We start from the raw sequence: 15156 nt of genomic DNA, 5'->3' as shown, positions 1-15156 counted from the left end.
TATTATTTTTTCTAATTTGAGCACATTTATTGAAGTGCGCACTATCAAGAAACACATTTTCAAGTACACCACAGTTTCATTCATTTACTCACTCTCCTGAAGACTATACTATGCCAGTATTATGTGCTGTGTGCTCTACTAACAATGCTGCTCTGAAGAGACCCAAAACTGGACAAGTCATTTGTAAAGAATGCTTCTACGCAGCCTTCGAAGATGAAGTCCATCGCACTATTGTTACACACCAACTATTCAGCCCTGGAGAGACGATAGCTATTGGAGCATCGGGAGGAAAAGACTCGACTGTGCTGGCTCATATCATGAAGACACTTAACGATAGACATAGTTACGGTCTGAACCTTATACTTCTCTCGATTGACGAAGGGATCACCGGTTACCGTGACGATTCCTTGGAGACAGTGAAACGAAATCAAGTCCAGTATGATTTACCGCTGAAGGTTCTCTCATACAAGGAACTCTATGGATGGACTATGGACGCTATTGTACAACAAATAGGAATGAAGAACAATTGTACTTTCTGTGGCGTGTTTAGACGACAAGCGTTGGACCGAGGAGCCATGGGTCTAAAGGTCGACAAGATAGTGACTGGACACAACGCTGATGATATTGCCGAGACTGTGCTCATGAATATACTGAGAGGAGATATTGCTCGACTCAGACGCTGTACCGCTATCACCACGGGAACAGAGGGGGCCATACCACGCTCAAAGCCATTTAAGTACACCTACGAGAAAGAGATTGTTATGTACGCTTATTTCAAGAAACTGGACTATTTTTCCACCGAGTGTGTGTACTCACCCAACGCGTACAGAGGTCACGCTCGGGCCTATCTCAAAGATCTGGAATCAATCCGTCCGAGTGCTATTATCGATATTATCCACTCTGGTGACAGCCTGTCTGTGAAATCCGATGTCAAAATGCCCATACAAGGAACGTGCAGTCGCTGTGGTTACATCTCAAGCCAAGAGCTCTGCAAAGCTTGCGTTCTATTGGAGGGATTAAACCGAGGTTTGCCTAAACTAGGGATTGGCAAAGTGTCAGGGAGCACCCTCTCCTCGCATATACGAAAGATGGAGCTGAAAGAAACGGATGATCAATCTTCAGAGAGTTGCTCGTGTGCTGGGGAGGAAGGAAACAAAGAAGGAAACAAAGATGGCTGCTGCTCTGGAGAAAGAACTGTTAAGACTGTTAGCAGTGTCACAGTAGGTGATAGCAAACACCTGCTGGACTTTTAAATTATGTTTATTTCCTTGTTCATTCGTACTCTATAATTATATTAATCCTTACATGCCAAATTAATGATTTACGCCAATTTCTGCTACCTTGCCCGATTCACATACAGATTTCTGCAACAAGCAAGCTCCCACCTAGCCTTGTTCCCATGCAGGCTGATTTGTCTCTAAAACAACGCTAGGTCGCCTCCTAGTTGTCAACCTATATAGCGTTAATTTAGAGACAAATCGGCCTGGGAGCGAGGCTAGCTCCCATGCACTGACTCAGTTTTGACCCCATTGGTAACCCGCACCCAATATACCATATAGTGAAACCCCTCCCCTTTTCCACATAATGGTCGGAATGTACATGCAGGGGATTTTTGATGTTTTCGGATAACTGCAAATCAGGACATGACGATGTGTTTTGTGAGGGGAAATTTCTATATGTATAGCTATAGAGATAAATGTGAGGATATGGAGTGGCGGAAATATACACTGACCGTATTCTAGGTTCTCGGCTAAAAGTTTGGTGGTTTGGCGCAGATCGTTGCCATTAGATTGTGCATGTTTGTATGTTCACAACGTCATAATGCATTAAAAGGTGTGATACTATAAATAAATAGTATCAGGATCTATAGATCTTAACTCAAACAGTATAAATAAAACTTAGCAATAAGAAAATAGCTATAATTTATTCCGCTATAGATAAAATAGTATCTATGTTAGTTTATACTATATCTATAATTATGATAGTAGCGCTGTTTCAAGGCTTTCCTGTGAGCGTGAAAAATCTTTTATCCAATCAAAGGTGATTTTCTCGTGCCACTTTTTATCATTTTCAAGCAATCCAGCAATGTACGACTTCTCTGAGCCGAATTCAGATGCAAGTATATTTTTCCTTTTTGTATATTTTTCCTTTTTGTACTCTTTATTATTAATTTTATCCTGCCTAGATCAGTACCCTATACATGTGTAACTTTATTTGTTGTATTTGTTATTATATAATATAATATAATTATTACAAAAGGGTAGAGTATTAATTAATATATATAGTTCAGGGGTGCTGTATGCAGCTTGCATTGTACTGGCTGCCAAGAATCTAGTAAACATGCCGGCACTGTATGCACTGATAACTCGCCAGAATGGTGAGGATCGGGTTGGTTAATGAACGTTTTATATCAAAAGAAGCCAGAGAGGCACATAAAGTGTTTGCCTTCAGTCTCTAATGACCGTGCAACATCAGCTAGAAGTTTACATATAGAAGTCATTGTCAATTTTTGTGCCAGCTCAGCAAAAAAAGTGGTGCACATGATCGTGTCCAACTTAAAAAAGTGCAGTTAGTGCATGCCATCACAATCCGAACAATTAATACCTTTTCTTCATAATCTCCATTTTTTCCTAAAGTTGTAGTTTACGTCATGTCTTATAATTTATAATGGAGAAAAGGTACTAAAAGTAGATCCAGATCTATTTCGGAATCCTCTGATCATTCGAATTCATGACTATATTGACATTCGCATGATGAGTTACAACTGTAGGGGTTGGATATCCAGTTCAGCATTTGTTGAGTTTCTTTTGTGTGAAGTTGTTTACTTTTGATTCAGGAGCATTGGCTATTTACAGAGAATCTTGCATCACTCAATATTAATGATGATTTTACTTCATTTGCGGTTAGTGGTATGTGGATAGTGCATGGGGCTATTATAAGAGGACATCCTTTTGGTGGTTGTGGTTTCCTCATTCCAAATTTACTCCTTCCCTTTATCAATCGAATTTTAATTCTAAAAGATTCTGTGCATATTACGATCACTACAAATTGTTGGACTGTCTTGCTATACATGCCCACAAATTATGGCACTGCACACTCACATGACACATATCTTGAAACTCTTGGAGAATTGAAGGGTATTAATAATTATGTTACATCCATCAGTTTTCTGTTTACGTTTTTTGTCCTTCATGTCTGACTTTATTATTTTATTCTCTGTTCTGTGGACTTTTTTTTTTATAGAGAATGTGTAAAGTTCACGTATGAACGTGATGGGGGTTCTGTCAGGTCGTAGCCTGATCACATTCTCACGCTGCAACATCACACTGTGGTGTCCATATAATTATAGTGCATGTTCACTATAATTATGGATATGGATGAGGGCAGTTACCATAGATAAGAAATGTGTTAGTCACCAACCATTTACCGAGATGTAGCGGGAGTGTTTGCAAGGTGGCCGCGTACTCAACTAGTCAGCGAGGTGCAATGCACATGGTAGCTGTGGCGGGTGACCCTCTATTGTTGGCAGAGTTGAGTGCTAGAACTAGCTAAGCGGCGGAGTCAGCTCAAGATTTGACAAGGGTTTAACATTAAACAAGATAGACAAAAGTAACAACTGACAAAACAGAGATCATACATGCACCACAAACAAGAGAGACGCGCAGGGCCTCTTTACAACAAAGAATCTATTGTTAACACAAAAGGAGGCTCTGCTCCACAGGAAGTAATTAACCTACTTAACATTCCTATATATAACAGAAACCATAGCTATATACAGTACAAATTAACTAAGTAAACAATGTACACATTAGTCAAGTGCACACACATACACATAATAATAGCAACATCTATGCCATATTAAAGTAAAGTAACAGTAACCACTCAGTGCACCTAGGATGCGTTATTATTGACAGCTTATTTCATTTGCTGCATTTATTGCATTTTTATTTAACTTTTCATGCGAATTAACAGATAGAAAATTTTGTCTTTATTCACAATAATAATTATTACTCTCTGCTATTGCAATGACCGTGCAAAGATACTATATCAGCATGCATGCACTGATTTACAGGTACACAGTTACATTTGTGTTCTATGACATCACAATCTCACTCCGTAGGCTGCATTGTTGGATACCATAACTGCTTCACCTGTAATAGTGATTACTGGGAATAACACTAAATTAATCACATTAATTGCCACACAAACCTTCACCACTGTTTTTGTCAGAATCGATGGTTTCGTAAACCACCTCATCTACACGTACATCTGAAGGTAGCCATAATCATGATGACACGCACGCACGCACGCACCCACACACCCACACACCCACACACACACACACAGTGTGATACAAAATGCAGACATGTATGCACTAATAATTATAATAAGTAATTATAATTATGTCGAACTCTTACTTTTTCTTTTTTTGGTGATAGTGATTACTAAAAGAAATATGACAACCAGTACGATCAGTACCATCACTATAGCAACAACACCTCCAGATAGAGCAGCAACATTCAATGCACCAGTTACCACACCTATATAGAAATCAATATGCAGCATTACATGCATGCAGGCATTGAGACATAAATGAACTTACACTCCAATAGAGCAGGGTCAGGATCCCATGAACCAGAGTTGTTACAAGTGGCAGTCTCCGTACCCACCAGTGAAAAACCAGGATCACATTGGAAGGTAATGACTGAGCTCTCGGTTTGGTTGGTGAACAATATTCCATTAAGTGGAGGGGTGGGCAGGACACAAGTAACTAAAGGTACAAGGAATGGTGGATGCATACATCAATTACAAAGCTTGGGGTTAACAGTAATGTTTTGCATATGCTCACGTTCACAAAATGCTGCTTCTCCATCAAAAATACCAGTAGTGCTGCTACCATCTCCAGTGCAAGTTCTTGTGCTGTTACCAATCAGAGCCACGGCATTGAAAGCATAGTTGCCATTTTCATCAGAAGTAGAACTGTATGTCACAGAGCCATTGGTAGGAGCAGTCAAGGGAGGACAGGTTATAGCTATGATGAATGAAGCAATCAGTATGATGACCTTCTATTTAAACACTCTTACCAATACAGATGAGTTCATCTGTTCCATACAATGAAGCCACAAATCCATTCAAGCAGCTACAATTGAACTGTTCCCTGTTATTCAAACAAATAGAATTTTGACCATAGTTGCATTGTATGGGAGATAATCTCATGCCTCCAGGGTAACCATAAGATTTAGCTCTAGCGAATCCATACACTGAAACGCCTAAAACTGCTGAGCTGTTTTGATGGCGAATAGAATGAGCTCCAGTAGACACACTTGTTCTACTTATGTGACCACAAACCTCTCCACTTGAACAGACAACATTCCTCCAGCCAGTAACAATGGAATTGTCTAATAATATTTGTGCAGTTTGAAAAAACTCAGAAGAAACATACACTGTGACATAGTTTCTAAAAAAAGAAAACGCTTTGACAAAATAGTTATTTGTAAACGAAAGACTCACTCCTCCTCCCACAGCCCATGCCCCTATCAGAGTGCCTTGTCTGCATTCTGATACCATGATCCCGGTCAGCCCCCCATCAGAATTACAGGGGGCGCTGAAGCCGACATGCGTAGCATTGAGGTTTTCGCACTCGTAGATCAGAATGTGGTGGACGTGCAACTCGTTTCCAGGGGTGATGACAGGTGATATCTACAGTAATAATCACATGCATGCAATGAATGCTATTACCACTATTGTGTTTGTACTAATTAAATTAGGCTTATCACAGCCCAACTTGCTAACTAAAGCCATGCATGCATGCTTCATTTGCAATAATTATATGAGCTAGCTCATAAGGGCATGACTGACTTTATACACCAACAGTAACTTTACAGATTATCTCACGAGGAATTTTGACCATGTCATTCAACAAATAGCTAACTGACTTACCTTCGTCACATAATGAGTCATGGCTCTGGTATCTTGCGGAAACTCTTCCACATAGCACCAGTAGGTGGTACTTTCACTGGGAACGGCGACCTGTATACATAATTATGGGCAAGTCAACAACATTACACATTATATGATACAATAGATGATGGATGGTAAATGAATATGACAATAGATAGTTCCAAAATGTCACATGCATAGTTATGCCTCTACTATCAGATGACACTATAATTACGATAGTTCCAAAATGTCACATGGTATTGCATTTCAATACACCACCCACACCATCTTCTTTGCTAAAGATGGTCTCACATAATTACGATCATAAAATGCATACATTCCAGCTGCTATATTTGACAAACTTCAACAATTTATCCAGAGAAAAACTTACAATGTTCATATGCTTAGAAGGTATTTGCATATACATCAGTGCAAAAAGGACAGCTATAATTCAGTAGTAAAGACATAAAGACATATGCATGAGGTACATACGGAGTGATAAATAGCAAAAAAGTACACGGAGTTTGACTTACAGCATTAACAGCAACGTCAAAGGTCTGCAGATCATCCGAGTCAGGAGGCACTTGTTGTCCTCCCAGAAGGTTGATACTCAACGTACCACGGTTTTGATCCCCGTGATACGTGGCTAAAGTGGGGTCATCGCTAACTGGGTCCACATCATTCCAGCTGAAGATGATACGAGCTGTGTCTGTCTGTGTATTGAAGCGGGCTTAACTGAAAGTAGTGACATTCTAAAATAAACGAGTTAATGCGTGCATGAGTACTGCTGAAACAAGTATAACGTACAGTTAGTATAATAGTCTTGCCCACACTAAAAGATTAGCTTACATTAATATCTCTGTCTTGCTGATCACAAGTGGTCCAGTTTCTCCTGAAGGCAAGAACAGTGAATCCATTCTCTTGCTCTCCTGCCTCTAGGATCCAGTCTTGCTGTTTATCAACTGGTGGGAGGCTTTGTGCAGTAGCAAAGCGATCCTGTAAATAGGCAAATATAAAGGTGGCTATAATATAATAGTATCTAGTTTTTACAACGAGCTATTTAGAAATATACGCAGTAGATAGGCAAAGCACATGTATACATGAGGTATAGCCAAAGATTACTGGAACCTTTGCAACCAGTAAAAGCGTAGACCGTTACACGTTCCTTATATGGATTATGGTCTGTTTTACTACTTAAATGTATGAGCATTGCCCATTATAACCACAGTGCTCAACACTCTTTTATTCATGTGTTGCAAAGATTCTGCAAACTCCAGAAACTCACATCCAAAAAGGCTTGTCCTTGATCGTTGACCCATCCAATGACAATGTCAGAGTTAGGCATTCCTCCAGTGGGAGATAGTCCCAGTCCAACCCATCCAGTGGTGCTCACATTCACTGCAAACCTTATGCTCTGCTCCTCAACATTAAAGCTCCAGTGCAGCCTGTAGCTCCCTGGTCTCAGGTCAGCGGTCAGAGGGTAGGTGGAGAGGTCAATATTGGCTGTCAGGACAGCAGGGAGGAGAAGAGCAAGAAAAAATACACTCTTCATTATTCCAATCTCTGATATACCAGTAATGAAACAGCTAGCTAGCTAGCTGTAATATTTCGGCAGCTGTATTGACTACTTGTTTATTAAAAAAACTCATGAAACTCCTTTAGTAGACACTTCTAGGTTAAGGTTACAACTATACTAGGTACTAAGAGCATAGTACTAACTGGCATAGCCCTGTGCAATATCCCTGAGGCCAAGGCACTTCTCTGTCCTTCTAAAAAGATGCCTTGCTTCAGTTACCGCTACAGCATTGCGTGGGCGTAGGCGAGACACAGATGGGCCGAAATTGTACTGAGTCCCACGCATGCGTTTCCAATCCCTCTCCTCTACTATCTATGATTTGAGTGTGGACAGCAGCCCTGGTGTGTGGACGAGCTCTCTTTTCCTAGTTGTCTTCTTGTTTGAATAGTGTTGCTATGTGGTAGTCATGCAGCTTGATGCATAGCAACCAGTCAGCCAATCAGATGGGACATATATCAATTAATGCACAGTGCCTCGGGGTTTATGACAGTAAACCTCCCGACTACGAGGGCATAATTGTTACATAATTACGTATTCGTACTAATGTCTTACTTACTTTTAGAAAAGTATGATTCGATAATTACGATTTCTTACTATCACTATTTCAGTTACATATAATTATGGTTTATACAAGTTTCTATTATTAGACACTAGTAGATATGATCTACATGGTAAGTACATAGGAAGTACATGGGAAAAGTGCCTCAGAGCAGGTATACTATGGGACTTAGTATACCTGCAAATTTACTTAGTATACCTAGTATTGCGTTGTCAAGTAATTGTATTGTAGTCAAGCGGTTTGCGCATGCGCATTAGTATCTAAATGAGTTAGACATGCACTGTTTTGTGGGTGTCCATGTGATTTAGAAGCCCTCAGCCACTTTAGTACCCTCGCTACGCTCGGGATACTAAATCAGTGCCTTTGGGCTTCTAAATCCCATGGACACCTCCAAAACAGTGTCTAACTATTATTTAGTCGATACTTGAGAGGGTCGCCTGCAATAATAGCACAAAGTACGCTGGTTTCAAAAAGATGTTCGCAGAGATAAATTTGTTAGGTGTCGACCATTTACCATTGTGGTGAGAGTATACAAATTTTGCTGGCTTCACAAGGTTTTGCCCTAATTGTGGATGCATGACGAATTGCAACACCGACCGTACTGAGTTACTGTTATACGTAGATACCACTATTGCCGGGCTATAATTATCGGAGTACGCAGCAATACTGTATTCAAGCACTTCTGACTGTACACAAAAGGCATTCTGTATGACCTTCGTCACAGATACTACTATTCATTGTAACCGGCACTAGTAGGAAAAGCAATCAGTAACTATGTTATTCATTCATTGCCTTTCCTACTGGCAGTTAACTGAATAGCATTAACAAACGATTTATCAGAGCAGTTTAGTCACTGGTTTTAATAGTAGACACGATCTTGGTACAAGATGAGGCCGACACGTGATATCATGTGATTGGCACAATGGAAGTGCACTCTAGAATGGAAGTTCAGAGTGGAATTTTAGAATGGAAGTGCATTCCAGAGTGGAATTTCAGAGTGGAAGTACATTCTAGAGTGGAATCTTAGAGTGGAACTGAATGGCCCCTAATTATAACTGTAAACTACTTACGGCCACTAATTCGATCCAATGATGCATGTGTGCATGCTTCTTCTGATAAAGGTTTAGGTCTATAGATAAAAGCAAGCAAGGAGTGGGTATACGGGCTTCCGTATATAGTACTTGTGTGTGCTATTGAATGGTTCATACTAAAATTTCCATTCACACACAACAGGTCAACATGTTTATGTGCAGTTAATGATCTTTACCAAATTTAGTATTCCAACAAGCAATGGCCTCGATTAAAGGCCGCTTAAAAGTGGCCAATCGAGGATGATTTAAATTATATACAATTTAATGTGTGCACGAGGATGAGCATAATGCACTCGCTGCATGCGCTCATGAATTACGTAACCTCAAGCATTCATGTATATACAATAACTTGCAAGGCTGTAGCAAGCGGTCAGGCTGGTCAGGTTTTGGCCTGACCACTTTTTGGAGCAAAGTAGGTAATGGATCGCTATGCTCAGGCGTTACGTAAACTCAAGTACAGTAAGAACTTACTGCACACATTAACACACTTAAACAATGCATTCAGCCTGACATTTAAATAGTATTGTTGGCGGTAGGTCACATGATCAGCATTGTTAATTTTTTGTCCATGTATATGCACACGTATACCTTGATAACTGCTTATCAGAATGAAGTCATGCTTACAAAACTTGGGGACTACAAAAGTAAATCGTATATGATAAGTTGCTTGTTTAGGCTAGAGCTATAGAGCTTATACAAAAATAACTTTGAAAGCAAACTATTAACATTCGTTTGAGTACCATAATAAACACAAGCAGGTCAGTTCTATCAACCTAGGTACTCGTGTATTGGATTTCTTCATGTGCCAGATTTGACTGCAACGTATTGTTTTGCTTCACCATCTGGGGCATAAGATAATCATTACACAAATTCCTCACTTGTCCATAAGCTTCATTAGACTCCACTTGAATGTCTTGTGTTCTTGGTGTCATTGCTAGATCAACTTCCTCGTATACTGGACCAGCTGGGGCTGTTGGAACTTCATTGCCTGACAGTTGTCTATTTGCTGAGCCAAAAATTACAAATACAAGATATAAATTTAATGTGATACGTGCAGTCGCAAATAAATCCTTTAGTTTGCCATTACTTTTTCTTTTCTTTGTGATAGTGACTACTAAGATGACGACCAGTAAGATCAGTACCATCACTATAGCAACCACACCTCCAGATAGAGCAACAACATTCAATGCACCAGTTATTTCCACACCTATATAGGTCAATATGCAACATACAGGCAGGCATTGAGACATTAATAAACTTACACTCCAATAGAGCCGGGTCAGGATCCCATAAACCAGAGTTGTTACAAGTGGCAGTCTCTGTACCCACCAGTGAAAAACCAGGGTCACATTGGAAGGTAATGACTGAGCTCTCGGTTTGGTTAGTGTTCGTGAGCAACGTTCCATTAAGTAGAGGGGCGGGCAGGACACAGGTAACTATAGTTGCAAGGAATGGTGGATGCATATGGATAAAGAAATCAATTACAAAGCTTGGGGTTAACAGTAATGTTTTGCATAAGCTCACGTTCACAAAATTGTGCGTCTCCATCAAAAACACCAGTAGTGCTGCTACCATCTCCAGTGCAAGTTCTTGTGTTGTTACCAACCAGAACAAACCCAGTGTCACAACTGTGGTTAGCCATGGCATTGAGAGCATAGTTGCCATTTTCATCAGAAGTAGAACTGTACGTCACAAAGCCATTGGTAGGAGCAGTCAATGGAGGACAGGTTATAGCTATGGTGAAATGAAGCAATCAGGATCCTGTATTAGAGCAGTCAATGACCTTCTATTTAAACACTCAACTTACCGGTACAGACGACTTCATCAGTTCCAGACAATGAAGCCACAAATCCATTCAAGCAGCTACAGTTGAACTGTTCCCTGTTATTCAAACAAATAGAATTTTGACCACAGTTGCATTGTATGGGAGATAATCTCATGCCTCCAGGGTAACCATAAGAATTTGTTGCGTCGAATCCATACACTGAAACACCTAGAATGGCTGAGCTGTTTTGATGGCAGATAGAATGAGCTCCAGGAGACACATTCATTCTACTTATATGGCCACAAATCTCTCCACTTGAACAGACAACATTCCTCCAGCCAGTAACAATGGAATTGTCTAATAATATTTGTTCAGTTTGAAAAAACTCAGAAGAAACATACACCGTGACATAGTTGGATACGCGGAAAAGAAGAAACGCTTCGACCAAATAATTATTTGTAAACTGCTCAATTGAAGGGATTATCATCATGAATGGGTCTCCCACGCCATCACTATCCCTACCATACGCATACTGTGCGACCAGTACTGGAGAAGTGGATTCAATACTACAGAAGCTGTTAATAGGGATTTCAAATTCTCTGAAGCTCCCTCCACTCTGCAACTGGAATTCACTGACTGATACGTTAGTGTTACAGTTCACAGCTACACTTGCTGCTCGGGCACTAACAACACGAATACGTTCACCAGAAGATCTACCATCGAGAGATGCTACGAGGAATTTTGACCCCCATGTCACAGTCGGAGGTACTTGTTCAACCAGGTGGTCACAGTAGTTTATATCTTGAGGAACAGAAGCACAATCAGATCCACTAAACACAGACAAAGGTTTGGAGCTAGTTATTCTTGTTCCTGTGAGATCATGATCACTTGCAATCTGATATGTTTCCATACTGTTTAGTGTTATTGTTGAGGAATTGAATTTGACAAGTGTTCCATTTTCACAAGCCACAAACAAAATCACATTAGGAAAAATAAAGATGTCATAGGAGATTCCATAATATTCGTATTCATCAACTGCCATTTTAGAACATGGTAACGCTAAATAAGCATCTGCACTAAATGGATCAAAAGATAGCCCATACACGTTAACTTTCCCGTCGGCTTCAACAAGGATCCCCTTGTTCCTTTCATTAACAGATAATACCTCAAAACTGGGTGGAACGTTTACACTAGTTGAAGAGTTAGAAACATTCCCACTGATATTAATTGGATTGACTGTGAAATTAACAGCACTTGACTCTGGGTTTGTGATAAACAAAAACAACTCTATGCGTACTACTTGACCAGCATTTACTGGGAAACCAACCACGAATTTTTTGCCAGCACTTGACGAGATCTCATCTAGGATTAATGGTTATGCATAATAGTTAGACTACAAGAATTCAGTCCTACCTGTAATTTGAGCATCACAAGATGGAGCAAATGTGATCACGATTATTGCCAATGCCAAAGTAGAACTAGCAATTCTGTAGCTCATTATTTATTTTTAGTAACTGGTTGAATTTAGTCTCTGTATCTATTTCGTGAGGCAAAACGATATATGAGAGCTAGCCTAATTGTTGCCATGGACTCACTCCACAGTTCCTCATATACAAATCAATTAGACTTGCTGGTCTACAAACAGTTTCACCTTAAACTCTTGGATTGAGCGTGGTTTATAAGTGTCCAAACTTTCAATGACAGTTTCGTGGATGTCACTGTCAGGATATATAGGTAGCTATCACGTCTAAAGTTAAAGAGATCTTGCTTCTGTCTTGGGCTTGATCCAGAGCAGTCTTAATAAAGGCATCAGAAGATCAAAAAGATGAATCTGATTAATAGGAGAAGTCAGTATACGATAAACAAATGAATATCTTATCATCAGGAGTGTATGAAGAGGAGTATGCGACTCCCACGCACATTCCATTCTAAATCTCAGACTGAATCGTCACTAACACTTGTAAACTGTTAACCATGAATAATGGGCTGGTACAAACCACAGCAGACCATGTGTGTGTATGCTGATATCATTTTTAACTAATTAACTACTACACCTACGTACCCACTTAAGATGCGGTCTAAGAGTGACGTGGTATGACATACTTGTACCGTAACATGGTTTACACTACAACTGCTACAGTTGGATACTCCTCTTCATACACTCCTGTTATAATATACCTTTAAACTGTTACATAATTACGTATTCGTGCTTACTAGAAAAGTATGATTCGATAAATACGATTTCTTTTTAAAAAAGGAACTATTTTAGTATATTCAAGTTTCTATAGTCGATACTTGAGAAGGGCACCTGCAATAATAGCACAAAGTACGCCGGTTTCAAAAAAAATTTTCGCAGAGACAAATGTCATTGTGTTAGATGTGTCGACCATTTCCCGTTGTGATGAGAGTATACAAAATTAAATACTTATTTTAGCATAAATCGTTTCTTATAATTATGCCCCTGGCAACAAATGTGACATAGCAACGAGTGAGACTGTTTAAATAGCTACCATCTTTCACTCGATTGACTAGTAAGTAAGTAACATTCTTGTAAAGCATTTTCTCCAAGAAAGAGAAACAATCAAAAACGTTTCACTCCATGTGCATGCACCGGTTTCATAGAGGGGAGGCACTCACCCCCCAGCCTTATTGAAACATTTTACTCCAATACAAGGTTTGCCCCAATTGTGGATGCATGATAACAAGAGATGATAACTGCACGAATTGCAACACCATAATTATTGAGTTACTGTTTATCCCTAGATACCACTAGGCTATAATTATCACCAAGAGTTCTCACCTACATCACAGATACTCACTATTCATTGTAACCGGCAACTAGTAATGTATAAAATTAGTAACTATGTTATTCATTGCCTTTCCTACTATACTGGCAGTTAATTAAATAGTGATGATTATCTTTGTCACTATTATGTTATTTTGCAAATTTGATTTCGCCTACTATGGTTTTAAGTGGGAGTTGTGTACTCTTCCTAGTGAACTCTTGTTCCTTGATTAGGCATGTCAACATCTGTGGCTCTCTTTGTGTCGGACTTGGAGGCAATATCTGTAGCTCTCTTTGTGTCGGACTTGGAGACTATTATCTGTAGCTCTCTTTGTGTCAGACTCTGGATTGCTATATTTGGTCTAGTTGTTCGCCTAACCGTTATAAAGCGACAACTCGGCCTGTGATCGAGGCTAGTATATTTAATCAAAACGCTGAAACAGGTATACTGATATAAAGCAAAACAGTACCTATACTATTTTTGTCTGCTTTCTATTCTATCAGTGTAGGCTACTGATTTTGTGTGTGCTAAATTGGTTTGCAAAGTCATAATTCAACATGTGCATGTGTAGTTAATGATCTTTACCAAATTTAATTATTTTAATGGCCTCGATTCAAGGCAGCTTAAAGGTGGCCAATTGAGGCTACTAAAAACATGATTTAAATTTAAAATCACACTTAGCTATAGTAATAAATGTGTGCACGAGGATCAGTATAATGCTGCACTCATGCGTTACGTTAACTCAAGCATTCGTATTGGAACTTTTTGCACACTTAAAACAGTGCAATTAAGCCTGACATTTAAAGTACAGTCACATGACTGTATTTAAAGAATATCATTGGCAGTAGATCACATGATCAGCATTACATTAACTTCTCCATGTATGAACCTGTGATTGCATGCACCTTGATAACTGCTTCTCAGAAATGAAATCATACAGAAACTGGGGGCTACAATATCATCGTTAATATTTGTTTACTATGAATATATCTGTGCAGAATTGTCTATTGACTAATGTGCCTGAGGATAGTAACAAGTTGCTTGTTTAGCAGCTGCTAAATTTCTGTCATTTCTACATTAAATTTCAAATGATGCATTTTATTTGAGATGTTTTATGTTATTATAACGAATCTGTTTTTACTGTGTAATATCATAAAAGAGTGATACATTCAAAAATAACTTTGAAAACCAACTGTAATTGACATTTGAGCACCTTAATACAAACACAGGTCAGTTCTATCAACCTAGGTACTCGTGTTTATAATTATTTCTCCATATTCCTGATTTGACTGCAACTGAATGTTTCGTTTTGCCGTCTGGGATAAGATAATCATTACACAAATCTCTATCACTTTATTTCCTCACTTGTCCATAAGCTTCATTAGACTTCACTTGAATGTCTTGTGTTCTTGTGTTGCAGTCGTTGTGGTTACACATCT

At 39.3% G+C, this 15156-nt stretch overlaps 3 protein-coding genes across 3 annotated transcripts; 1 reads left to right on the top strand and 2 right to left on the bottom strand.

Moving 5' to 3' along the window:
* Positions 1-29: 29 nt before the first annotated feature.
* LOC135343310 (cytoplasmic tRNA 2-thiolation protein 1-like) lies at positions 30-1304 on the top strand. The gene has a single exon (XM_064540321.1). The coding sequence runs from the start codon at positions 111-113 to the stop codon at positions 1251-1253; it is 1143 nt and encodes a 380-aa protein (XP_064396391.1). The 5' UTR covers positions 30-110; the 3' UTR covers positions 1254-1304.
* Positions 1305-3915: 2611 nt separating this feature from the next.
* LOC135343293 (uncharacterized) lies at positions 3916-8002 on the bottom strand. Its single transcript, XM_064540295.1, has 10 exons — positions 7226-8002; positions 6790-6936; positions 6474-6653; positions 5941-6030; positions 5085-5700; positions 4850-5032; positions 4604-4771; positions 4419-4541; positions 4210-4269; positions 3916-4151 (listed from the first exon to the last, which is right to left on the bottom strand). Exons 1-10 carry the CDS (start codon positions 7490-7492, stop codon positions 4102-4104), a joined length of 1884 nt encoding a protein of 627 aa, XP_064396365.1. The 5' UTR covers positions 7493-8002; the 3' UTR covers positions 3916-4101.
* A 1709-nt stretch (positions 8003-9711) lies between these two features.
* Positions 9712-12752, bottom strand: LOC135343283 (uncharacterized). Its single transcript, XM_064540285.1, has 6 exons — positions 12345-12752; positions 10974-12293; positions 10691-10900; positions 10429-10602; positions 10254-10373; positions 9712-10172 (listed from the first exon to the last, which is right to left on the bottom strand). The coding sequence occupies exons 1-6, from the start codon at positions 12427-12429 to the stop codon at positions 9940-9942; spliced, it is 2142 nt and encodes a 713-aa protein (XP_064396355.1). The 5' UTR covers positions 12430-12752; the 3' UTR covers positions 9712-9939.
* Positions 12753-15156: the final 2404 nt, after the last annotated feature.

The sequence above is a fragment of the Halichondria panicea genome, chromosome 1, assembly GCF_963675165.1.
Source record: "Halichondria panicea chromosome 1, odHalPani1.1, whole genome shotgun sequence".
NCBI lineage: Eukaryota > Metazoa > Porifera > Demospongiae > Suberitida > Halichondriidae > Halichondria > Halichondria panicea.
Note: the sequence above shows the minus strand (reverse complement) of the source record. Positions and strands in the feature narration are given on the sequence as shown.